Here is a 23,528-nt window from a genome sequence, read left to right as displayed (position 1 = left end):
AAAGTTTGTGAGTTATCATTCATATTCTCTGACAAATGGCCAGAAAATCACAAATTCTGCTAGGGTATGTAAACTTATGAAGGTCACATTGCCTTAATTTGCCATCTTAGTAATGGCTGCAATCACTGTTGCTCCACTTTTCAAAACTGCAGCTTTAAAGTTGAAACAGAACTTTGTTAGACCAGGTATAAGGTTTGCTGGAAACTGTTGTATATATCCAGGGGGATTTCTAATAAAGTAGTCAATAGAAGTTGCATCAACTTTGAAGGTTTAAGCTACTTCCATTGCTACAGAACCCGTTCCCAAAAAGCTTTTAGAACTCTGAAATGTAATTGCAATTTTTGGCTGACCTCTAGCAGTGATTTGCTTAAATTTCACCATTTCTGGTTATTCACTGGACCTGAATTGCTTAAAATTCCCAAAACAAATCATACATACACAGCCACCTATACAGTTGCACACAGTTCCACGTACACCCAATTTCACACATCTCACTTCTACCAACGCCAAGTCGCAAAGTACTGAGATGATTTTGTATAGATATGAAATAGAAATAAAAAGCACACAGCAGTAGGGTTGCAAGATGGACAAACAGTTGCTAAGCTAAGGGAAGGGGGTATAAACGTGGATGGAGCAACAGTTCTAGAATCTACACAAAGCTCTGTACATGCATTAGGTGTGACAAGGGTGGTCATGTCGTTCCAGACACTACTCATCCAGTCTCACTACTACAAGGTAAGCAGAGGTTCCAAGAGCAGCTTGGTAAATCTGTGGCTAGATGTGCACATTTACCAAGATTTACAGATTTACCAAGCTGCTTTTGGAACCTCTGCTTACCTTGTAGTAATGAGACTGGATATAACAATGAGTAGTGCCTGGAAGAACTTCGCTCTCACTACTACAAGGTAAGCAGAGGTTCCAAAAGCAGCTTGGTAAATCAGCCAGTGGCTAGATGTGCACATTTACCAAACATTCCAGATGTATTGAGCTGCATTGGAACCTCTGCTTACCTTGTAGTAGTGAGCCTGGATAGAACAATTAGTGGCTGAAGGAAATGATCATCATTGTTACACCTAATGCATGTACGGTGCTTTATGGATCTTTAATACTAAAACTGCTAAGTTTATCCCCCAAGGTGGTATTGGATTCCCTACTGGATGTTCCTATTTATTGCTATACAATAAGATGTTAAACTAAGTGTCACCCCTTCATTGGTGTTACTTGAAGAAGGGGTGACGGAGACACTCCGCAGCTGTGAGGCGCTTTGACGGTTCATACTGCAGACAGCCTTCCATCAGATTGAAAAGTTTCTTTTCTTCCTTACTGTCACGGACCATGTATTGCTGCAAGAAGGGGAACATGTCACTATGTTAATGGCACAAACGTACACGTTAACACAACTGTATTGTATGTATAGCTACATCATGTGACACCCGTATAGCTCAGTAATATGTTAAGACAACTTGATTAAATATATTGTAAGCTCTTACGGGCAATTGTCTCTCTACCGTTTTGACGTCTACATTTAATTTTGTCTAGATCCCTACTTTACATATGCTGTTTTCCACACTGTTCAAAAATAAAGATTTCATATCGCCCCAAATCACAGAAATAAAGCATCTTTATTTTCCCAGATGTTCCATTACTGAATGGACAGGGGATCTTATAACAGCCCATCCCAGCGATCAGGAATAAGTAACGTGACTACCTTGCAATCACTTTACTTCCTGCTTTTCCCCATAGCTGCGCTACTGCACATGCCGACGTCTGTCGGCACATATACAAGTAGACAGCAGTGGGGAAGATCCTTTGATTCCTATAGGCTAATGCCATCTTCAAATGCCAGCCAGGACCTACGCTAGACGTTCCAGAGCTTGGTCAATCCGGCTGCCTCTGCTGGTGGAAATGGAGGAACCGCCGATATTTGCCGCAGTCTCTCCAACTGACATCATAATATTTGCAGGTACAGTATTTGGGGGATATCCTGCAAATACTGTATACTTTAAGAAATATTTCCCAAATAAATAAAAGGATAGGTTTTAGCAATATCACATACAGCCCAGCTCACTCCTACAGATGTGTCCTAATACAACTAGCCTCAATACACCATGTTACGCGAGAAGCGAATGAGCCTCCAGATTAAGTGTGACGGAACTAGCGCTGGGCGTCTTTTCCCCCAAAGATACATACATCAGTGTAGCAATGCGATGCGGAGTAGGATGCACCAGGAGACTGTGCTGATTAATTTGATATGTAACTCTTGAATATCTGTGTGCTCCCGAGTCTGTACATGAAGCACAATGGAACTTGGCAAGGGAAAAAGCAGCAGCTGCTGCACTGTAGCATTCATATACAGATTCAGACTCAGTCACACACAGATACTGTATACTAGTGTTACATATCAAATTAATCAGCAAGGTCTCCTGGTGCATCCTAGTCACACCACATTACAACTAAGACGCATTTTCTGGTAAAAAGACATGAGAAAAAAAACGTTCTGTGCTAACAGACACGCATGGGACTGGCGCAGAGAGGGGCTGTTTGAAGAGACTGCAGCAATAATGTATGAGGAGACATTTGTATGTTCTGCCCCCACCTCCCCGAAATATACACTGATATGATCTTTCCTGTCCTTACCTTCAAAGGCTTACGGATTCCCTGCACATGGAGTCTTGTGAAGACATCGCAATCTACGCGGCCAGACCGGAAGTAATTCTGTTTGCTGTAAAGAAAAGGACCTTTGACTAAATGCGCACATGGCACCTGAAAATATAAAATGTGTCACTGCCTCTCACCTCGTGTTATGAATCATGGATGAAGGTATTGGGCCCAGAATTTGCTCCATTACAGCCAGATGCTCAATGTCACTATCTACAGTTGTCTGCAGGTGACAAAGACTTGTGTAAGACATATATGTAAGAAAATTGAGATTGGCCACAAGGCTTTCCACCAGCTAAACCACTCACCAGGAAGAGTGTGTCTCCTGTGTAGAACTCAAACAGGGTACATCCGATACTCCATATGTCAACAGAATGGCTCCAGTCAAGGCCTGAAAATACAGGGAGGGAAAGTCAGGTACAGTGGGGTCACCTCAGCACAAACCAAACAGAGAGGCGTAACACTCACCCAAGATGACCTCTGGGGCTCGGTAGTCTCGGGCGGCAATCGTGTCATCGTGGTGGTCAAGATATAGCAACGCACACCCAAAGTCAGCCAACCGAATATCGGTATTCTTAATGCATCGCTCAACACAACTCTTCATGGCGTGAGGGAGGTCACAGGGAGAGAGCATAGGAGTACAAGAATTCGTTACAAACTGAAGAACATCCCCATAGCCATGTCTAAATGAGGGTGTGCCCCTGGGGATAGAACTAGCAAGAGAAGGTCACAATCCAGTAATTAATAGGCAGGTCAAACCCTGATCACTCACCTTCTCCTTGTTGTAAATCTCCTCAAATTCCGAGTTGACAAAGAGGATATTGTCCGGCTTCAGATCCGTGTGAGTTATACGGTTATCATGAAGAACTGAAAAGGTAGGATACATAGAATTACATCATTTCTGTCTCTCCTGGGGAAACCTACATTCAACCAGGTGTCCCCATTTCCCACCGCTCTGTACAAGGTCATTCTCCTATACCACAAACACTTACATTTCACCGCCTGGAACAGCTGCTCGGACATATGTCGTAGCTGGTTAATTGGATATGGCAGAAAGTTGTTCTTTTTCTGGAAGTCGTATGTGCTAAGTCCCAGAAGTTCAAATTCAATGCAAACCCGCCCTTGATAATACAGCCAATTAAGCATTGGTGTACACAAACTGTTGAGAGAACAAACACCACTGGTTAGACCCAGTAATGGCCTGGGGGGAGGCATAGAGTAGGGGAATAACAAGCCATGTTCTTACTGCTTATACTTATGCTCTAATCCACTGATTTTATTCAGCATCCTTATCTCCAAAAAAGCAGCTTCCTCCATGTTCTCCCACATCTTGCTGATCTTTAATGCCACACTGGATCCTCCCCTAGAGTACAAGACAGGATTCATTATAGGTAAGCTGGGAAACATATGACTGCATGCAGGAGATACTGTGATGTCAGCGACAGATACCTGAGGATTTCTATTACATCAGTATTCCACTTCTTCCCCACACAGCTCTTATTGTCTACAACCACTCCTCTCTGTAACACACTTATGTAACATGTTCTTCATCCCACAGGACAGCCCCACCAGCAGAGGTGGAAGTATTGGAGGTCCAAACAGATGTATCCATAGAGGTATGTATTACACACTGCACATTTCATTAGGCTTTATTCAGCCTTACTACTAAATTAGCCTGATTCCACCTACAGACTCACCTGTAATGGTCCAGGCAGTGGAGAACTTGGCCACAGGCTCCCTCTCCCAGGATGTTGACAATCTCATCTGTGAAGTAGCAGAGATAAGGACATACAGTAAGTACAGTAGGAGATACGGCAGTGCGGGCAGCTAGAGCCAGTGATAGGCCTGTCAGGCTGGCATGGAGCCACAATCAGTAACACTAGCTTCCTGCCTTCACACTAGCAATAAAAGATCATTATACTGCATACATTGTATCTTTAATAATAGATAGAAAAGAGAAGAGGAATGTCCTTGTTTACATAAAGCCAAACACAAAAGCCAGAGGCCTACAGTGTCTGGCAGGGTGATTGGGGGAACTAGAGATTTGCCCGTACATCTTCCACCAATCCTGTCTCCAATGCTTATGGCCAGGTTTGCCTCCGGATCTTCTTGCACAATCCTGGCCTCCGTACTGCTCAGGTGACTTCTCTGCTTGAAGATACACATTGTAGTGTGAGGTGGGAGGGTGTGCAATAGATTTCCAGTCAGTTCATGAGGCACAGAGAGATAGAGATAGGGGAACAAGTCAATATACAAATACAATCATCCAGAGATAAGAAAAAAACAAAACATTCTGCTCATTTCCATTTGTCATTGTTGTGATTGCAGAAGCAAAAAGTAACCCTTTCCTGCCCTGACCAGTATCTTCCCCATTACGACTCTTTACCACTGCCCCTTGACACTCCAAACTTACCCTCAATCTTCAAATATGCTCTTGTACTGCTGACTCTGTCCTGTGTCTCTCCAATCTAATTCAGGTCTTTCCAATCCTACCAGTCCTCCATTCTCCACCAACCTCTTCACTACCCCCACCATCTGTGCCACACATCTCAGGTCCGAAATTGGTGCTACATGCTAGGACATCCCCTCCTACCTCACTCCTACCTGTTGCTTGTCCACCCTGTTCTACTATTCTCCTACTACTGGGGATGAAGTATGCCCCCTTGTCTCATCCCCTCCTCCATCCAGCCCTGGACCACACTCCTTATGACTTGATGTCAGCACTCACCTTTCCCACATCTTCAACCTGTCCCAACTCCTTCAGGCATGCGTATGAGCCCTTTCTCTTGTCCCAGAGTCTCTCCCACCCCATCTCTCTCCTCCCCTTCACCTCCAAGATCCATGTACTAAGGTCACTATTTATAGCCTTACTGCCAAATCCACAGGTCATTCCTCTCTACTTATCCTCCTTGGACTGTCTGTAGCTTTAGATGCTGTGGATCATCCCCTGTCCACTCATGGTTGATCTACTGTCTTTCTCTAACCACTTATCTGTCTCTTCCTCTGACTCCAAATTCACACTCTCCCTCTGTCAGTGTTCCCCAGGGGCCGCACATATGCATCACATTTACCAATGGGAAAAGTACCTCCCACATACATATCTTTCCCAGTATAGCTTTAAGAAAAAATGAAAAAGTGGAGCACAATGAGATGAGCCCCGCAAGATACTCACCGCTGAGGACCGGCTGCAAGATCTTAATCTGCTTTGTTGTTTGAGGGTTACGTAGCCATCATCCCGTGACTTTTGAGGATACCCTTCATCAAATCCATCCCTCTGGATAGTTCGGCACATTCGTCGAGCGCAGACATTCATTAGTGTCTCATAGCTAAGGTAAGAGTAAGGACAGTCAGCCCATTACACAGCAAATGCATAACCCTAACAGCCCCTGGTGATCACCTCATACAATGGGCAGGATTCAAATCTTTTCTGCCCCCTCCCGCCTCCATCGCGCCCGCCGGCAGTATTCAAATGTTATTGCCGATGGTCGCGATATCAGCTCGCCATGCGTGAAAAGTGACCCGTTTGGACGCCCAAACGGGACTTTTCACAATCGCGCCCATAAGAGCCGGGTTTAGCCGCGTAAAGCATCTAAACCCGGCTCTTATGGGCGCGTTCAGCGTGAAAACGGGGGTCATTAGAATATCGCCCCGTGATCTCCCGTCACTTTAGACGGGGGATCGGGGGCGATAAAAGATTTGAATCCCGCCCAATGTGTCAAACCCCACTAACAATCTCAGCCTCCGTTTCCTGGTGGCCATTGTGAAGTCTGGTTGTCTCTAACATTCCAGGAGCGGATATAAGGAAAGCCAGTAAGAGAAGGAAGTCACTAAGGGTAGAGTCATATCTGTGCTCACCTGTCCTGGTTGTTGTCTCTGCTGTGTTCCTCCTCTAGATGGTACCGTTGGGCGTGCTGGACCTGGGACAAAATAAACTAGCCAGTAAATCACTGACCTACCAGCCCCCAAAGGCTTCAGTACTTCAGCAAATACTTCAGTCACATAAAAGACCCAAAATAAGTGTTATCAGGACGGATAAGTGGTGTGTGAACAATTACGGCTAGCACAGACACAGGTGTGATGCGGGTGAGTAAATAAACAGCTTAACACACTAGTAAAATTCAACAGTGATGATGGTGCATGAGGCCAAAAAGTGGAGGCTGTGGGCAGACGATGTACATTTGAGAAGAGTAGAGCCTACAGGGGTTTAATAAATATATAGTAACCAGGGATATTGGGTGAGGTAAATGGCTCAGGAGGCACTGGCTAGTACCAGAGCCAGATTTACACACACTATATGAGCCCAAGGGTACATGTGGGCATTATACACAGGTGCAACAGTATATACTGCTGGAAATTTGGGGAGTATTAATCAGAGATGTGCAGACAAGATAGGCAGGGGATGCACTGCCTCCCCTGCCATATACTTTTTACTCCAGAGTTCTGACTATAAACATGATTAGACTAATACAAAGAAGATATTTCTAATATATTCTTTGTATTTTTCATATACTTTATATAGTCAAAACTCTGGTGTATACATAAGTATGACAGGAAAGGCTCTGCATCACCTCACCACACATCACTGGTAGTAACAGACAAGTAGAGGAGCTATGGTAGTAAATACAGACCGAACGTGAATTTCGGCTCATTCCGTGTGCTATAATGTGAATTTTGGCTCATTCAGTGTGCTATAATGTGAATTTTGGCTCATTCAGTGTGCTATAATGTGAATTTCAGCTCATTCCGTGTGCAATAATGTGAATTTCGGCTCATACTGTGTGCTATAATGTGAATTTTGGTTCATTCCGTGTGCTATAATGTGAATTTCGGCTCATTCCGTGTGCAATAATGTGACTTTCGGCTCATACCGTGTGCTATAATGTGAAATTCGGCTCATTCCGTGTGCTATAATGTGAATTTCGGCTCATACCGTGTGCTATAATGTGAATTTCGGCTCATACCCTGTGCTATAATGTGAATTTTGGCTCATTCCATGTGCTATAATGTGAATTTCGGCTCATACCGTGTGCTATAATGTGAATTTTGGCTCATTCAGTGTGCTATAATGTGAATTTCGGCTCATACCTTGTGCTATAATGTGAATTTCGGCTCATTCCGTGTGCTATAATGTGAATTTCGGCTCATACCGTGTGCTATAATGTGAATTTCAGTTCATTCCGTGTGCAATAATGTGAATTTCGGCTCATACCGTGTGCTATAATGCGAATGTCTGCTCATTCCGTGTGCAATAATGTGAATTTCAGCTCATACCGTGTTCTATTATGCGAATTTCAGCTCATTCCGTGTGCTATAATGTGAATTTCGGCTCATACCGTGTGCTATAATGTGAATTTCGGCTCATTCCGTGTGCTATAATGTGAATTTCGGCTCATTCAGTGTGCTATAATGTGAATTTCGGCTCATACCGTGTGGGAGGGTAAGATGTACTCACATGAAAAAAGTTACAGAATTTCCTCAGCCCTTGAGCCATCCTCTGCACCATCTGTGATTATAAAGCATATGACAATTTTAGGATGCACATTATACAATGATGGAGATGTACAGAACAGAACATTATATCACACTATATGAACAGACCGACATTATACAATGAGGGGGATATACATAACATTATATCACTATATGGACAGACAAACATTAAACTAGGATGGGGATATATATCACATTATATCACACTACAAGGACAGATGGACATTATACAAGGATAGGGATATACATAACATATCACACTAGAAGGACACACATTATACAAGGTTGGCGATATACATAACATTACTGTATATCACACGATATGGACAGATGGACATTATACAAGGTTGGGGATATAACATATGACACTATAAGGACAGACGGAAATTATACAAGGATGGGGTTATACATAACTTTATATCACACTATATGGATAGCCGGACATTGGTGGTCATTCCGAGTTGTTCGCTAGTTGTTTTCGGTTGCTGCGCAGTGATCAGGCAAAAAAGCGGCACTTCTGCGCATGCGTATGCGGCGCAATGCGCACGCGTGTCGTACTTTCACAACGGCCGATGCAGTTTTACACAAGGTCTAGCGAAGCATTTCAGACGCACTGCTGGCCGCAGAGTGATTGACAGGAAGAGGGCATTTCTGGGTGTGTACTGACCGTTTTCAGGGAGTGTTCGAAAAAACGCAGGCGTGCCAGGAAAAACGCAGGCGTGGCTGGGCGAACGCAGGGCGTGTTCGTGACGTCAAAACAGGAACTGAACAGTCTGAAGTGATCGCAAGCGCTGAGTAGGTCTGGAGCTGCTCTGAAACTGCACAATGTTTTTTTTGTAGCCGCTCTGCTATCCTTTCGTTCGCACTTCTGCTAAGCTAAAATACACTCCCAGTGGGCGGTGACTGTGCGTTTGCACGACTGCTAAAAACTGCTAGCGAGCGAACAACTCGGAATGACCACCCTTATACATTGCTGGGGCGAAGCATAACTTTATATCACACTATCAGGACGGAGATACATGTATAACATTATGAGTCTGAGAGAATGTTTTATAATTAGGGAAAGATAGAACATTGGCCCTCATTCCGAGTTGTTCGCTCGCAAGCTGCTTTTAGCAGCTTTGCACACGCTAAGCCGCCGCCTACTGGGAGTGAATCTTAGCTTATCAAAATTGCGAACGAAAGATTAGCAGAATTGCGAATAGACTTCTCTGTGCAGTTTCTGAGTAGCTCCAGACTTACTCGGCATCTGCGATCAGTTCAGTGCTTGTCGTTCCTGGTTTGACGTCACAAACACACCCAGCGTTCACCCAGACACTCCTCCGTTTCTTCAGCCACTCCCGCGTTTTTCCCAGAAACGGTAGCGTTTTTTCGCACACACCCATAAAACGGCCAGTTTCCGCCCAGAAACACCCACTTCCTGTCAATCACATTACGATCACCAGAACGAAGAAAAAACCTTGTAATGCCGTGAGTAAAATACCTAACTGCATAGCAAATTTACTTGGCGCAGTCGCACTGCGGACATTGCGCAAGCGCATTAGCGACTAATCGCTCCGTTGCGAGAAAAAAATACCGAGCGATCAACTCGGAATGAGGGCCATTATGGGGGGGAATCAGCTGAGGTGTACGCCCCCTGCTGGTGGTCTATAGAGAATATAACGTGATAATGGAGAGATGTAAAATGATATAAGACAGCATCAGACAGGATAATGCATTATACATCCCATGATACAGCGCTATCAGGCAGGGAATTATATAATAATGTTAGTGGGTTCCTCTCACCTTCTGCACACGGTGTAGGCGTGGCAGGCGCGATGTTGGTAGGAGTGGAAGGCGCGATGTTGGTCGCAGCTGGCGATGTTTTTTGAACATTTTGGAGGAACCTTCAGCCGCCTCTCTCCAGATGTTATGCGCGGAGTGTGAGGCCTCCGCGCTCGGGGCCCGGTATATAAAAGGGCGGTGACGTCACAGCGGAGCCCCTGCTTTGCACTGTATCACAGCGGAGCCCCTGCTTTGCTCTATGACGTCAGGCGACCCCGTGTCCTGTCAGGCGCAGGGGCGGCGCCGGCAATGCAGGGACGATGTGTGGCGCTGGTACAGTACAGCGCACACGGGCAGCACCAGCCACGTCCCGCACACTGCGCGCCCGGAGAGCACCTCGGCCACATGGGAACCAGCGGGGGGGAGGGGGTCATTTGAGTTTCTTTTTCCAGCTAGTAGTATTTGTGGCACCATGAAGCAGGGAGGCACCGTTCTGCTCCTGGCTGGGTGCACATCAGGAGGGGGGCACCATCAGGGCAATTACTACCCCAACTTCTCCCGCCGCACAGATAGAATAGGAGGCTGCTACTGATCAGCAACAGCAGCCTCCTACACTGCAGCCCAGGCTGGGGACACGTAAAAGGCGCTGACAGGTAAGGGGGGTGAGCAGGCAGATGGCATACCCGGTCCCCTCCATCAAATTACCTGGGCAATTAGTACCCACCCACCCCGGCCCCCCTCTTGGCACCAGTGGCCAAGCTACACTCCATTCCACCCTCCCATTATCACTATATATTGTGAATTTCAACCATATTTCTCTTACGTCCTAGAGGATGCTGGGGACTCTGTAAGGGCCATGGGGAATAGACGGCTCCGCAGGAGACATGGGCACTGTAAAGACTTTAGAATGGGTGTGCACTGGCTCCTCCCTCTATGTCCCTCCTCCAGACCTCAGTTAGATCTTGTGCCCAGAGGAGACTGGGTGCATTACAGGGAGCTCTCCTGAGTTTTCTGTGTAAAATAATTTTGTTAGGTTTTTTATTTTCAGGGAGTTCTGCTGGCAACAGGCTCCCTGCATCGTGGGACTGAGGGGAGAGAAGCAGACCTACTTAAATGATAGGCTCTGCTTCTTTGGCTACTGGACACCATTAGCTCCGGAGGGTCGGAACGCAGGTCTCACCCTTGCCGTTCGTCCCGGAGCCGCGCCGCCGTTCTCCTCACATAGCCGGAAGATAGAAGCCGGGTGAGTATAAGAAAAAAGAAGACTTGAAAGGCGGCAGAAGACTTCAGATCTTCACTGAGGTAACGCTGCGCGCCATTGCTCACACACACAGGCACAGCATGGGTGCAGGGGGGGCACCCTGGGCAGCAATAAACACCTCAATTTAATCTGGCAGCAAGTTTAGATACTGCAGGGGCAGTATGTTATAAAACCCCCGCCAGTATAAAGATATGAGCGGGACCGAAGACCGCCGTCGAGGGGGTGGTGCTTGATCCTCCAGCACTAACCATGCTGCATAGAACCTGCTCCCGGACTTCCCTGCTGAACACAGTAATGGGGCACATTATTTGGTGCAAATATTATATGTTATAAGCGCTATTTAGACTGGGACTTTTTTTTTCAGTATATTGTGGCGCTGGGTGTGTGCTGGCATACTCTCTCTCTGTCTCTCCAAAGGGCCTTATTGTGGGTCAGTCCCCATATTTCAGTTATCCCAGTGTGTTTGGGGGTGTCAGTACGTGTGTGTCGACATGTCTGAACCGGAAGGCTTGTTTAGGGAGGATGCAGAGCAGATGGTGATCGTGTCTCTGTCGGCACGGCCGACACCGGATTGGGTTGACTTGTGGAATGTTTTAAATGCTAATGTGAATTTATTACATAAGAGATTGGACGAAGCAGTGTCCAGGGACAGAGCAGGGAGTCAATCCATGGCTTTGACTGTGTCACAAGACCCATCAGGGTCACATAAACGTCCCCTTTCCCAGATTGCAGACACTGATACCTACACGGATTCCGACTCCAGTGTCGACTATGATGATGCACGGTTGCACCCAAGAGTATTCAATGTATGATTATTGCAATAAAAGATGTGTTTCATATCACAGAGGACCCCTCTGTCCCTGACACGAGGGTCTGCATGTTTACGGAAACGAAACATGAGGTAACGTTTCCCCCATCTCATGAGCTGAACGCTTTATTTAAAAAAGCTTGGGAGACTCCGGACATTAGCCTGCAGGTTCCCAAGAGAATTATTATGGCGTATCCTTTGCCCTCAAAGAACAGGTTGCGGTGGCAATCCTCGCCCACGCTGGACAAAGCCTTAACGAGCTGGTCCAAATAGGTAGCACTACCGTCCCCTGATACGGCGTCCCTAAAGGATCCTGCGGATCGTAGGCAGGACTCTACCTTAAAATCAATTTATGCAACGACGGGAGCCCTGTTTAGACCTGCAGTAGCGTCGGCAGGGGTAGGTAGCGCAATTACGGCTTGGGCTGATAACTTGTCATCTGACATTGACACCCTAGATAAAGACAGTATGGTGTTGACCTTAGGTCACATCAAGGACACAGCACTATATATGAGAGAGGCTGCGAGAGATATTGGGCTTTTGGGTTCAAGAGCTAATGCCATGGCAGGTTCTGCTAGTAGGTCCCTGCGGACCCGTCAATGGACAGGTGATGCTGACTCGAAGAGACATATGGAGGCTTTACCTTGCAAGGGTGAAGTTTTATTTGGGGAGGGCCTCGCGGACCTGGTTTCCACAGCTACCGCGGGTAAGTCGTCTTTTTTGCCTTACGTTCCCCCACAGCAAAAGGAAACACCCCAATAACAGATGCAGTCCTTTCGGTCGCGTAAGTTCAGAAAGGGGCGTGGCTTTCTTTCCTCGCCAGAGGTAGAGGGAAAAGAACACCGGCAACGGCTAGTTCACAGGAAAAATGTCCTCCCCGGCCTCTACCAAATCCATCGAAGAGGTGCTTCCACACCGATTTTCAAATCGGCCTTGCCAGCTACTTCCCCGGTGAGGGAAATAGTTTTGGCTGCCATACTAAAGCTGTGTCAACAGCAAGTGATTATCATGGTTCCCCTAGTGCAACAGGGGAAAGGGTTTTATTCAATCCTATTTGTGGTCCCAAAGCCGGATGGCTCGGTCAGACCAATTCTTTTTTTTTTAAACATTAGAATTTTTATTGAAGATTTCTCTGACGTCCTAGTGGATGCTGGGGACTCCGTAAGGACCATGGGGAATAGACGGCTCCGCAGGAGACTGGGCACATCTAAGAAAGATTTAGGACTATCTGGTGTGCACTGGCTCCTCCCCCTATGACCCTCCTCCAAGCCTCAGTTAGATTTCTGTGCCCGGCTGAGCTGAATGCACACTAGGGGCTCTCCTGAGCTCCTAGAAGAAAGTATAGTTTAGGTTTTTTATTTTCAGTGAGACCTGCTGGCAACAGGCTCACTGCAACGAGGGACTAAGGGGAGAAGAAGCGAACCTACCTAAGTGGTGGTAGCTTGGGCTTCTTAGGCTACTGGACACCATTAGCTCCAGAGGGATCGAACACAGGACCCGACCTCGTCGTCCGTTCCCGGAGCCGCGCCATCGTCCCCCTTACAGAGCCAGAAACAAGAAGGTGGTCCGCAAAATCGGCGGCTGAAGACTTCTGTCTTCTCCAAGGTAGCGCACAGCACTGCAGCTGTGCGCCATTGCTCCTCATGCACACCACACACTGCGGTCACTGATGGGTGCAGGGCGCTGGGGGGGGGGGCGCCCTGAGCAGCAATAATAACACCTTGGCTGGCAAAACTAACACCATTTCTCTGACGTCCTAGTGGATGCTGGGAACTCCGTAAGGACCATGGGGAATAGCGGCTCCGCAGGAGACTGGGCACAAAAGTAAAAGCTTTAGGACTACCTGGTGTGCACTGGCTCCTCCCCCTATGACCCTCCTCCAAGCCTCAGTTAGATTTTTGTGCCCGAACGAGAAGGGTGCATACTAGGTGGCTCTCCTGAGCTGCTTAGAGTAAAAGTTTAAATTAGGTTTTTTATTTTCAGTGAGTCCTGCTGGCAACAGGCTCACTGCACCGAGGGACTAAGGGGAGAAGAAGCGAACTCACCTGCGTGCAGAGTGGATTGGGCTTCTTAGGCTACTGGACATTAGCTCCAGAGGGACGATCACAGGCCCAGCCATGGATGGGTCCCAGAGCCGCGCCGCCGGCCCCCTTACAGAGCCAGAAGACAGAAGAGGTCCGGGAAATCGGCGGCAGAAGACGTCCTGTCTTCAATAAGGTAGCGCACAGCACCGCAGCTGTGCGCCATTGCTCTCAGCACACTTCACACTCCGGTCACTGAGGGTGCAGGGCGCTGGGGGGGGGCGCCCTGAGACGCAATAAAAACACATTAGATGGCTAAAAATACATCACATATAGCTCCTGGGCTATATGGATGCATTTAACCCCTGCCAGTTTTTCCTTAAAAAAGCGGGAGAAAGGCCGCTGAGAAGGGGGCGGAGCCTATCTCCTCAGCACACAAGCGCCATTTTCCCTCACAGCTCCGCTGGAAGGACGTCTCCCTGACTCTCCCCTGCAGTCCTGCACTACAGAAACAGGGTAAAACAAGAGAGGGGGGGCACTAATTTGGCAGATTAATAAATACAGCAGCTATAAAAGGGAGTAACACTTATATAAGGTTATCCCTATTGATATATATATATAGCGCTCTGGTGTGTGCTGGCAAACTCTCCCTCTGTCTCCCCAAAGGGCTAGTGGGGTCCTGTCCTCTATCAGAGCATTCCCTGTGTGTGTGCTGTGTGTCGGTACGTTGTGTCGACATGTATGAGGAGGAAAATGGTATGGAGGCAGAGCAATTGCCTGTAATAGTGATGTCACCCCCTAGGGAGTCGACACCTGACTGGATGGTCTTATGGAAGGAATTACGTGATAGCGTCAGCACTTTACAAAAGACTGTTGACGACATGAGACAGCCGGCAAATCAGTTAATACCTGTCCAGGCGTCTCAAACACCGTCAGGGACTCTAAAGCGCCCGTTACCTCAGATGGTCGACACGGACACTGACTCCAGTGTCGACGGTGAGGAAACAAACGTGTTTTCCAGTAGGGCCACACGTTACATGATCACGGCAATGAAGGAGGTTTTGAACATTTCTGATACTACAAGTACCACAAAAAAGGGTATTATGTGGGGTGTGAAAAAACTACCCGTAGTTTTTCCTGAATCAGATGAATTAAATGAGGTGTGTGATGAAGCGTGGGTTTCCCCCGATAAAAAACTGCTTATTTCTAAAAAATTATTGGCATTATACCCTTTCCCGCCAGAGGTTAGGGCGCGTTGGGAAACACCCCCTAGGGTAGATAAGGCGCTCACACGCTTATCAAAACAAGTGGCGTTACCGTCTCCGGATACGGCCGCCCTCAAGGAGCCAGCTGATAGGAAGCTGGAAAATATCCTAAAAAGTATATACACACATACTGGTGTTATACTGAGACCAGCAGTCGCCTCAGCCTGGATGTGCAGTGCTGGGGTGGCTTGGTCGGATTCCCTGACTGAAAATATTGATACCCTGGACAGGGACAGTATATTATTGACTATAGAGCATTTAAAGGATGCATTTCTATATATGCGAGATGCACAGAGGGATATTTGCACTCTGGCATCAAGAGTAAGTGCGCTGTCCATTTCTGCCAGAAGAGGGTTATGGACGCGACAGTGGTCAGGTGATGCGGATTCCAAACGGCATATGGAAGTATTGCCGTATAAAGGGGAGGAGTTATTTGGGGTCGGTCTATCGGACCTGGTGGCCACGGCAACGGCTGGGAAATCCACCTTTTTACCCCAGGTCACCTCTCAGCAGAAAAAGACACCGTCTTTTCAGGCTCAGTCCTTTCGTCCCCATAAGGGCAAGCGGGCAAAAGGCCACTCATATCTGCCCCGGGGCAGAGGAAGGGGAAAAAGACTGCATCAGGCAGCCTCTTCCCAGGAACAGAAGCCCTCCCCCGCTTCTGCCAAGTCCTCAGCATGACGCTGGGGCCTTACAAGCGGACTCAGGTACGGTGGGGGGTCGTCTCAAGAATTTCAGCGCGCAGTGGGCTCACTCGCAAGTGGACCCCTGGATCCTGCAGGTAGTATCTCAGGGGTACAAATTGGAATTCGAGACGTCTCCCCCTCGCCGGTTCCTGAAGTCTGCTTTACCAACGTCTCCCTCCGACAGGGAGGCGGTATTGGAAGCCATTCACAAGCTGTATTCCCAGCAGGTGATAATCAAGGTACCCCTCCTACAACAGGGAAAGGGGTATTATTCCACGCTGTTTGTGGTACCGAAGCCGGACGGCTCGGTGAGACCTATTTTAAATCTGAAATCTTTGAACACTTACATACAAAGGTTCAAATTCAAGATGGAGTCACTCAGAGCAGTGATAGCGAACCTGGAAGAAGGGACTATATGGTGTCTCTGGACATCAAGGATGCTTACCTCCATGTCCCAATTTACCCTTCTCACCAAGGGTACCTCAGGTTTGTGGTACAGAACTGTCACTATCAGTTTCAGACGCTGCCGTTTGGATTGTCCACGGCACCCCGGGTCTTTACCAAGGTAATGGCCGAAATGATGATTCTTCTTCGAAGAAAAGGCGTCTTAATTATCCCTTACTTGGACGATCTCCTGATAAGGGCAAGGTCCAGGGAACAGTTAGAGGTCGGAGTAGCACTATCTCAAGTAGTACTACGACAGCACGGGTGGATTCTAAATATTCCAAAATCGCAGCTGATTCCGACGACACGTCTGCTGTTCCTAGGGATGATTCTGGACACAGTCCAGAAAAAGGTGTTTCTCCCGGAGGAGAAAGCCAGGGAGTTATCCGAGCTAGTCAGGAACCTCCTAAAACCAGGCCAAGTGTCAGTGCATCAGTGCACAAGGGTCCTGGGAAAAATGGTGGCTTCTTACGAAGCGATTCCATTCGGCAGATTCCACGCAAGAACTTTTCAGTGGGATCTGCTTGACAAATGGTCCGGATCGCATCTTCTGATGCATCAGCGGATAACCCTGTCTCCAAGGACAAGGGTGTCTCTCCTGTGGTGGTTGCAGAGTGCTCAACTTCTAGAGGGCCGCAGATTCGGCATTCAGGACTGGGTCCTGGTGACCACGGATGCCAGCCTGAGAGGCTGTGGAGCAGTCACACAGGGAAGAAATTTCCAGGGCTTGTGGTCAAGCATGGAAACGTCATTTCACATAAATATCCTGGAACTAAGGGCCATTTACAATGCCCTAAGTCAAGCAAGGCCTCTGCTTCAGGGTCAGCCGGTGTTGATCCAGTCGGACAACATCACGGCAGTCGCCCACGTAAACAGACAGGGCGGCACAAGAAGCAGGAGGGCAATGGCAGAAGTTGCAAGGATTCTTCGCTGGGCGGAAAATCATGTGATAGCACTGTCAGCAGTGTTCATTCCGGGAGTGGACAACTGGGAAGCAGACTTCCTCAGCAGACACGACCTCCACCCGGGGGAGTGGGGACTTCACCCAGAAGTCTTCCACATGATTGTGAACCGTTGGGAAAAACCAAAGGTGGACATGATGGCATCCCGCCTCAACAAAAAACTAGACAGATATTGCGCCAGGTCAAGGGACCCTCAGGCAATAGCTGTGGACGCTCTGGTAACACCGTGGGTGTACCAGTCAGTGTATGTGTTCCCTCCTCTGCCTCTCATACCCAAGGTACTGAGAATCATAAGAAGGAGAGGAGTAAGGACTATACTCGTGGCTCCGGATTGGCCAAGAAGGACTTGGTACCCGGAACTTCAAGAGATGCTCACGGAGGACCCGTGGCCTCTACCTCTAAGAAAGGACCTGCTCCAGCAGGGACCCTGTCTGTTCCAAGACTTACCGCGGCTGCGTTTGACGGCATGGCGGTTGAACGCCGGATCCTGAAGGAAAAAGGCATTCCGGATGAAGTCATCCCTACCCTGATAAAAGCCAGGAAGGATGTAACCGTGCAACATTATCACCGTATTTGGCGTAAATATGTTGCGTGGTGTGAGGCCAGGAAGGCCCCTACAGAGGAATTCCAACTGGGTCGTTTCCTGCATTTCCTACAAACAGGACTGTCTATGGGCCTAAAATTAGGGTCCATTAAGGTTCAAATTTCGGCCCTGTCGATTTTCTTCCAGAAAGAACTAACTTCATTTCCTGAAGTTCAGACGTTTGTCAAGGGGGTACTGCATATACAGCCTCCTTTTGTGCCTCCAGTGGCACCTTGGGATCTCAATGTAGTTTTGGGGTTCCTAAAATCACATTGGTTTGAACCACTCACCACTGTGGACTTAAAATATCTCACATGGAAAGTGGTAATGCTGTTAGCCCTGGCTTCAGCCAGGCGTGTCTCAGAATTGGCGGCTTTATCCTATAAAAGCCCTTACCTAATTTTTCATACAGACAGGGCAGAATTGAGGACTCGTCCTCAATTTCTCCCTAAGGTGGTTTCATCGTTTCACTTGAACCAGCCTATTGTGGTACCTGCGGCTACTAGGGACTTGGAGGACTCCAAGTTGCTGGACGTAGTCAGGGCCCTGAAAATATATGTTTCCAGGACGGCTGGAGTCAGAAAATCTGACTCGCTTTTTATCCTGTATGCACCCAACAAGCTGGGTGCTCCTGCTTCTAAGCAGACTATTGCTCGTTGGATTTGTAGTACAATTCAGCTTGCACATTCTGTGGCAGGCCTGCCACAGCCAAAATCTGTAAAAGCCCATTCCACAAGGAAAGTGGGCTCATCTTGGGCGGCTGCCCGAGGGGTCTCGGCTTTACAACTTTGCCGAGCAGCTACTTGGTCAGGGGCAAACACGTTTGCTAAATTCTACAAATTTGATACCCTGGCTGAGGAGGACCTGGAGTTCTCTCATTCGGTGCTGCAGAGTCATCCGCACTCTCCCGCCCGTTTGGGAGCTTTGGTATAATCCCCATGGTCCTTACGGAGTTCCCAGCATCCACTAGGACGTCAGAGAAAATAAGAATTTACTTACCGATAATTCTATTTCTCGTAGTCCGTAGTGGATGCTGGGCGCCCATCCCAAGTGCGGATTGTCTGCAATACTTGTACATAGTTATTGTTACAAAAATCGGGTTATTATTGTTGTGAGCCATCCTTTCAGAGGCTCCTCTGTTATCATGCTGTTAACTGGGTTCAGATCACAGGTTGTACGGTGTGATTGGTGTGGCTGGTATGAGTCTTACCCGGGATTCAAAATCCTTCCTTATTGTGTACGCTCGTCCGGGCAGAGTATCCTAACTGAGGCTTGGAGGAGGGTCATAGGGGGAGGAGCCAGTGCACACCAGGTAGTCCTAAAGCTTTTACTTTTGTGCCCAGTCTCCTGCGGAGCCGCTATTCCCCATGGTCCTTACGGAGTTCCCAGCATCCACTACGGACTACGAGAAATAGAATTATCGGTAAGTAAATTCTTATTATATAGCCCCAGAGGCTATATAGGTGTATATTAACCCCTGCCAGAAACGATAAAATAGCGGGAGAAAGCCCGCCGAAAAAGGGGCGGAGCCAACTCCCTCAGCACACTGGCGCCATTATTCCCTCACAGCTTCGCTGGAAGGAAGCTCCCTGGCTCTCCCCTGCAGTCCTGCACTACAGAAAGGGTAAAAAACAGAGGGGGGGCACAATTTAGGCGCAGTATATATATATTATAGGCAGCTATAGGGGAAAACACTCTGTATAGTGATATCCCTGTGTTATATAGCGCCCTGGTGTGTGCTGGCATACTCTCCCTCTGTCTCCCCAAAGGGCTTTGTGGGGTCCTGTCCTCTGTAAGAGCATTCCCTGTGTGTCTGCTGTGTGTCGGTACTGCTGTGTCGACATGTATGATGAGGATAATGATGTGGAGGCGGAGCAAATGCCTGTGAATGTGATGTCACCCCCTGCGGGGTCGACACCAGTGTGGATGGACTTATGGAAGGAATTACGTGACAGTGTCAGCTCCTTACATAAAAGGTTTGACGACATAGGACAGCCGGCTACTCAGCTTGTGCCTGTCCAAGCGTCTCAAATGTCATCAGGGGCTATAAAACGCCCGCTACCTCAGATGACAGATACAGATGTCTACACGGATACCGACTCCAGTGTCGACGATGATGAGACGAGTGTACCCTCCAATAGATCCACCCGTTATATGATTGAGGCTATGAAAAATGTTTTACACATTTCTGATGATACCCCAGGTACCACAAAAAAGGGTATTATGTTTGGTGAGAAAAAACTACCAGTAGTTTTTCCTGCATCTGACGAATTAAATGAGGTGTGTGAGGAAGCGTGGACTTCCCCAGATAAGAAATTGATCATCTCTAAACGGTTAATGGCTGCGTACCCTTTCCCGCCAGAGGATAGGTCACGCTGGGAAACACCCCCTAGGGTAGATAAAGCATTGACACGCTTATCAAAGAAGGTGGCACTACCATCTCCGGATACGGCCGCCCTAAAAGAACCTGCTGATAGAAAGCTGGAAAGTACCCTAAAAGCTATATACACACACACACTGGCATTATATTGAGACCCGCTATTGCATCAGCTTGGATGTGCAGTGCTGCTGCTGCGTGGTCAGACTCCCTGTCGGAAAACATTGATACCATGGATAGGGACAATATTTTGCTAACGATTGACCATATAAAAGACGCGGTCTTATACATGCGTGATGCACAGAGGGATATTTGCCGGCTGGCATAAAAAATAAGCGCTATGTCCATTGCCGCCAGACGGGGGTTATGGACTAGGCAATGGTCAGGTGATGCCGACTCCAAGCGGCACATGGAAGTTTTACCCTATAAAGGGGTGGAACTTTTTGGGGAAGGTCTTTCAGACCTCGTTTCCACAGCTACTGCTGGGAAATCGACTTTTTTGCCACAGGCTACCCCACAGCAAAAGAAAGCACCGTATTATCAGGTACAGTCCTTTCGGCCCCAGAAAAATAAGCGGGCTAGAGGCTCATCCTTTCTGCCGAGGGGCAAAGGAAGGGGGAAAAAGCTGCAGCACACAGCTAGTTCCCAGGAGCAGAAGTCCTCCCCTGCGTCCGGTAAGTCCACAGCATGACGCTGGGGCTGCTCAGGCGGAATCGGGAACGGTGGGGGCACGTCTCAGGTTTTTCAGCACACAGTGGGCTCTCTCACAAGTGGATCCCTGGGTCCTTCAAGTAGTATCTCAGGGGTACAGGCTGGAATTCGAGACGTTTCCCCCCCGCCGTTTCCTAAAATCTGCCTTGCCGGCAACTCCCTCTGCCAGGGAGGCCGTGTTGGTGGCTATTCAAAAACTGTATTCACAGAAAGTGATCGTCAAGGTACCCCTCCTTCAGCAAGGAAAGGGTTACTACTCCACAATGTTTGTGGTGCCGAAACCGGACTGTTCGGTGAGACCCATCTTAAATTTAAAAACTTTGAACACTTATATCAAAAGGTTCAAGTTCAAGATGGAATCGCTCAGGGCGGTTATTGCGAGCCTGGAGGAGGGGGATTACATGGTATCCCTGGACATCAAGGATGCGTACCTGCATGTCCCCATTTACCCTCCGCACCAGGAGTACCTCAGATTTGTGGTACAGGACTGTCACTATCAGTTCCAGACGCTGCCGTTCGGGTTATCCACGGCACCGAGGGTCTTTACCAAGGTAATGGCTGAAATGATGATACTCCTTCGCAAGAAGGGAGTTTTAATTATCCCGTACTTGGACGATCTCCTGATAAAGGCGAGGCCCAAAGAACAGTTGATAGTGGGGGTGGCACTTTCTCACGAAGTGCTACAACAGCACGGCTGGATTCTAAACATTCCAAAGTCACAGCTGGTCCCGACGACACGTCTTCTGTTCCTGGGAATGATTCTGGACGCAGACCAGAAAAGAGTGTTTCTTCCACTGGAAAAAGCAGAGGAATTGTCATCTATGGTCAGAGACATCCTAAAACCAGGAAAAGTGTCGGTACATCAATGCACACGAGTCCTGGGAAAAATGGTAGCTTCGTACGAAGCAATTCCATTCGGAAGGTTCCACGCAAGGACGTTCCAGTGGGACCTGTTGGACAAATGGTCCGGGTCCCATCTCCAGATGCAACAGCGGATAACCCTATCGGCCAGAACCAGGGTGTCGCTGCTGTGGTGGCTGCAGAGGGCTCATCTACTAGAGGGCCGCAGATTCGGAATACAGGACTGGGTCCTGGTGACCACGGATGCCAGCCTTCGGGGCTGGGGGGCAGTCACAAAGGGAAGAACTTTCCAAGGACTGGTCAAATCAGGAGATTTCTCTTCACATAAATATCCTGGAGCTAAGGGCCATTTACAATGCCCTAAGCCAGGCAAGACCCCTGCTTCAAAACCAGCCGGTACTGATCCAGTCAGACAACATCACGGCGGTCGCCCATGTAAACAGACAGGGCGGCACGAGAAGCAGGATGGCGATGGCAGAAGCCACAAGGATTCTCAGATGGGCAGAGAATCATGTGTTAGCACTGACGGCAGTGTTCATTCCGGGAGTGGACAACTGGGAAGCAGACTTCCTCAGCAGGCACGACCTCCACCCGGGAGAATGGGGACTTCATCCAGAAGTCTTCCAAATGCTGGTCAACCGGTGGGAAAAACCACAGGTAGACATGATGGCGTCCCGCCTCAACAAGAAGTTGAAAAGATATTGCGCCCGGTCAAGAGACCCTCAGGCGATAGCGGTGGACGCTCTAGTGACACCATGGGTGTACCAGTCGGTTTATGTGTTTCCTCCTCTACCTCTCATACCCAAGGTACTGAGAATAATAAGAAGGCGAGGAGTGAAAAACCATACTCGTGGTTCCGGATTGGCCAAGAAGAGCTTGGTACCCGGAACTTCAAGAGATGCTTACAGAGGACCCTTGGCCTCTGCCGCTCAGACAAGACCTGCTGCAGCAGGGACCCTGTCTGTTCCAAGACTTACTGCGGCTGCGTTTGACGGCATGGCGGTTGAACACCGGATCCTGAAGGAAAAGGGTATTCCGGAGGAAGTCATCCCTACCCTGATCAAAGCCAGGAAGGATGTCACCGCAAGACATTATCACCGCATTTGGCGAAAATATGTTGCTTGGTGTGAGGCCATGAAGGCCCCGACGGAGGAATTTCAACTGGGTCGATTCCTGCACTTCCTGCAAGCAGGGGTGACGTTGGGCCTCAAATTGGGGTCCATAAAGGTCCAGATTTCGGCTCTGTCGATTTTCTTCCAAAAAGAACTGGCTTCACTGCCCGAAGTTCAGACTTTTGTCAAAGGAGTACTGCATATTCAGCCTCCTTTTGTGCCCCCAGTGGCACCTTGGGATCTCAATGTGGTTTTGGCATTCCTGAAATCACATTGGTTCGAAACACTTAAGACTGTGGATTTAAAATATCTCACGTGGAAAGTGGTCATGCTGTTGGCCTTGGCCAGGCGGGTTTCAGAGTTGGCGGCTTTGTCTTGTAAAAGCCCTTATCTGATTTTCCATATGGATAGGGCAGAATTGAGGACTCGTCCTCAGTTTCTCCCAAAGGTGGTCTCAGCTTTTCACTTGAACCAACCTATTGTGGTGCCTGCGGCTACTAGGGACTTGGTGGATTCCAAGTTGCT

General features: G+C 48.2%; 1 protein-coding gene across 3 annotated transcripts in view; it reads right to left on the bottom strand.

Moving 5' to 3' along the window:
* Positions 1–10,193, bottom strand: part of LOC134980268 (dual specificity protein kinase CLK2-like) — a 76,396-nt gene extending 66,203 nt beyond the window's left edge. Inside the window, exons 1-14 of one of the 3 annotated variants that reach the window (XM_063947014.1) lie at positions 9,934–10,193; positions 8,111–8,161; positions 6,514–6,575; positions 5,831–5,984; positions 4,713–4,809; positions 4,356–4,422; positions 3,905–4,021; positions 3,651–3,817; positions 3,431–3,525; positions 3,127–3,256; positions 2,967–3,049; positions 2,796–2,881; positions 2,638–2,722; positions 1,222–1,343 (exon numbers count right to left, since the gene is read on the bottom strand). In XM_063947014.1, coding sequence (XP_063803084.1) covers positions 1,222–1,343; positions 2,638–2,722; positions 2,796–2,881; positions 2,967–3,049; positions 3,127–3,256; positions 3,431–3,525; positions 3,651–3,817; positions 3,905–4,021; positions 4,356–4,422; positions 4,713–4,809; positions 5,831–5,984; positions 6,514–6,575; positions 8,111–8,161; positions 9,934–10,023 — 1,406 coding nt within the window. In that variant the 5' untranslated portion in view covers positions 10,024–10,193. Of the gene's footprint in view, positions 1–1,221; positions 1,344–2,637; positions 2,723–2,795; positions 2,882–2,966; positions 3,050–3,126; positions 3,257–3,430; positions 3,526–3,650; positions 3,818–3,904; positions 4,022–4,355; positions 4,423–4,712; positions 4,810–5,830; positions 5,985–6,513; positions 6,576–8,110; positions 8,162–9,933 lie in introns of those variants that run through there. The other 2 variants (XM_063947015.1, XR_010190367.1) reach the window with 2 other exon arrangements.
* Positions 10,194–23,528: the final 13,335 nt, after the last annotated feature.

The sequence above is a fragment of the Pseudophryne corroboree genome, chromosome 12 (assembly GCF_028390025.1).
Source record: "Pseudophryne corroboree isolate aPseCor3 chromosome 12, aPseCor3.hap2, whole genome shotgun sequence".
Taxonomy (NCBI): Eukaryota; Metazoa; Chordata; class Amphibia; order Anura; family Myobatrachidae; genus Pseudophryne; species Pseudophryne corroboree.
This window is presented reverse-complemented; position numbering and strand designations above follow the sequence as displayed.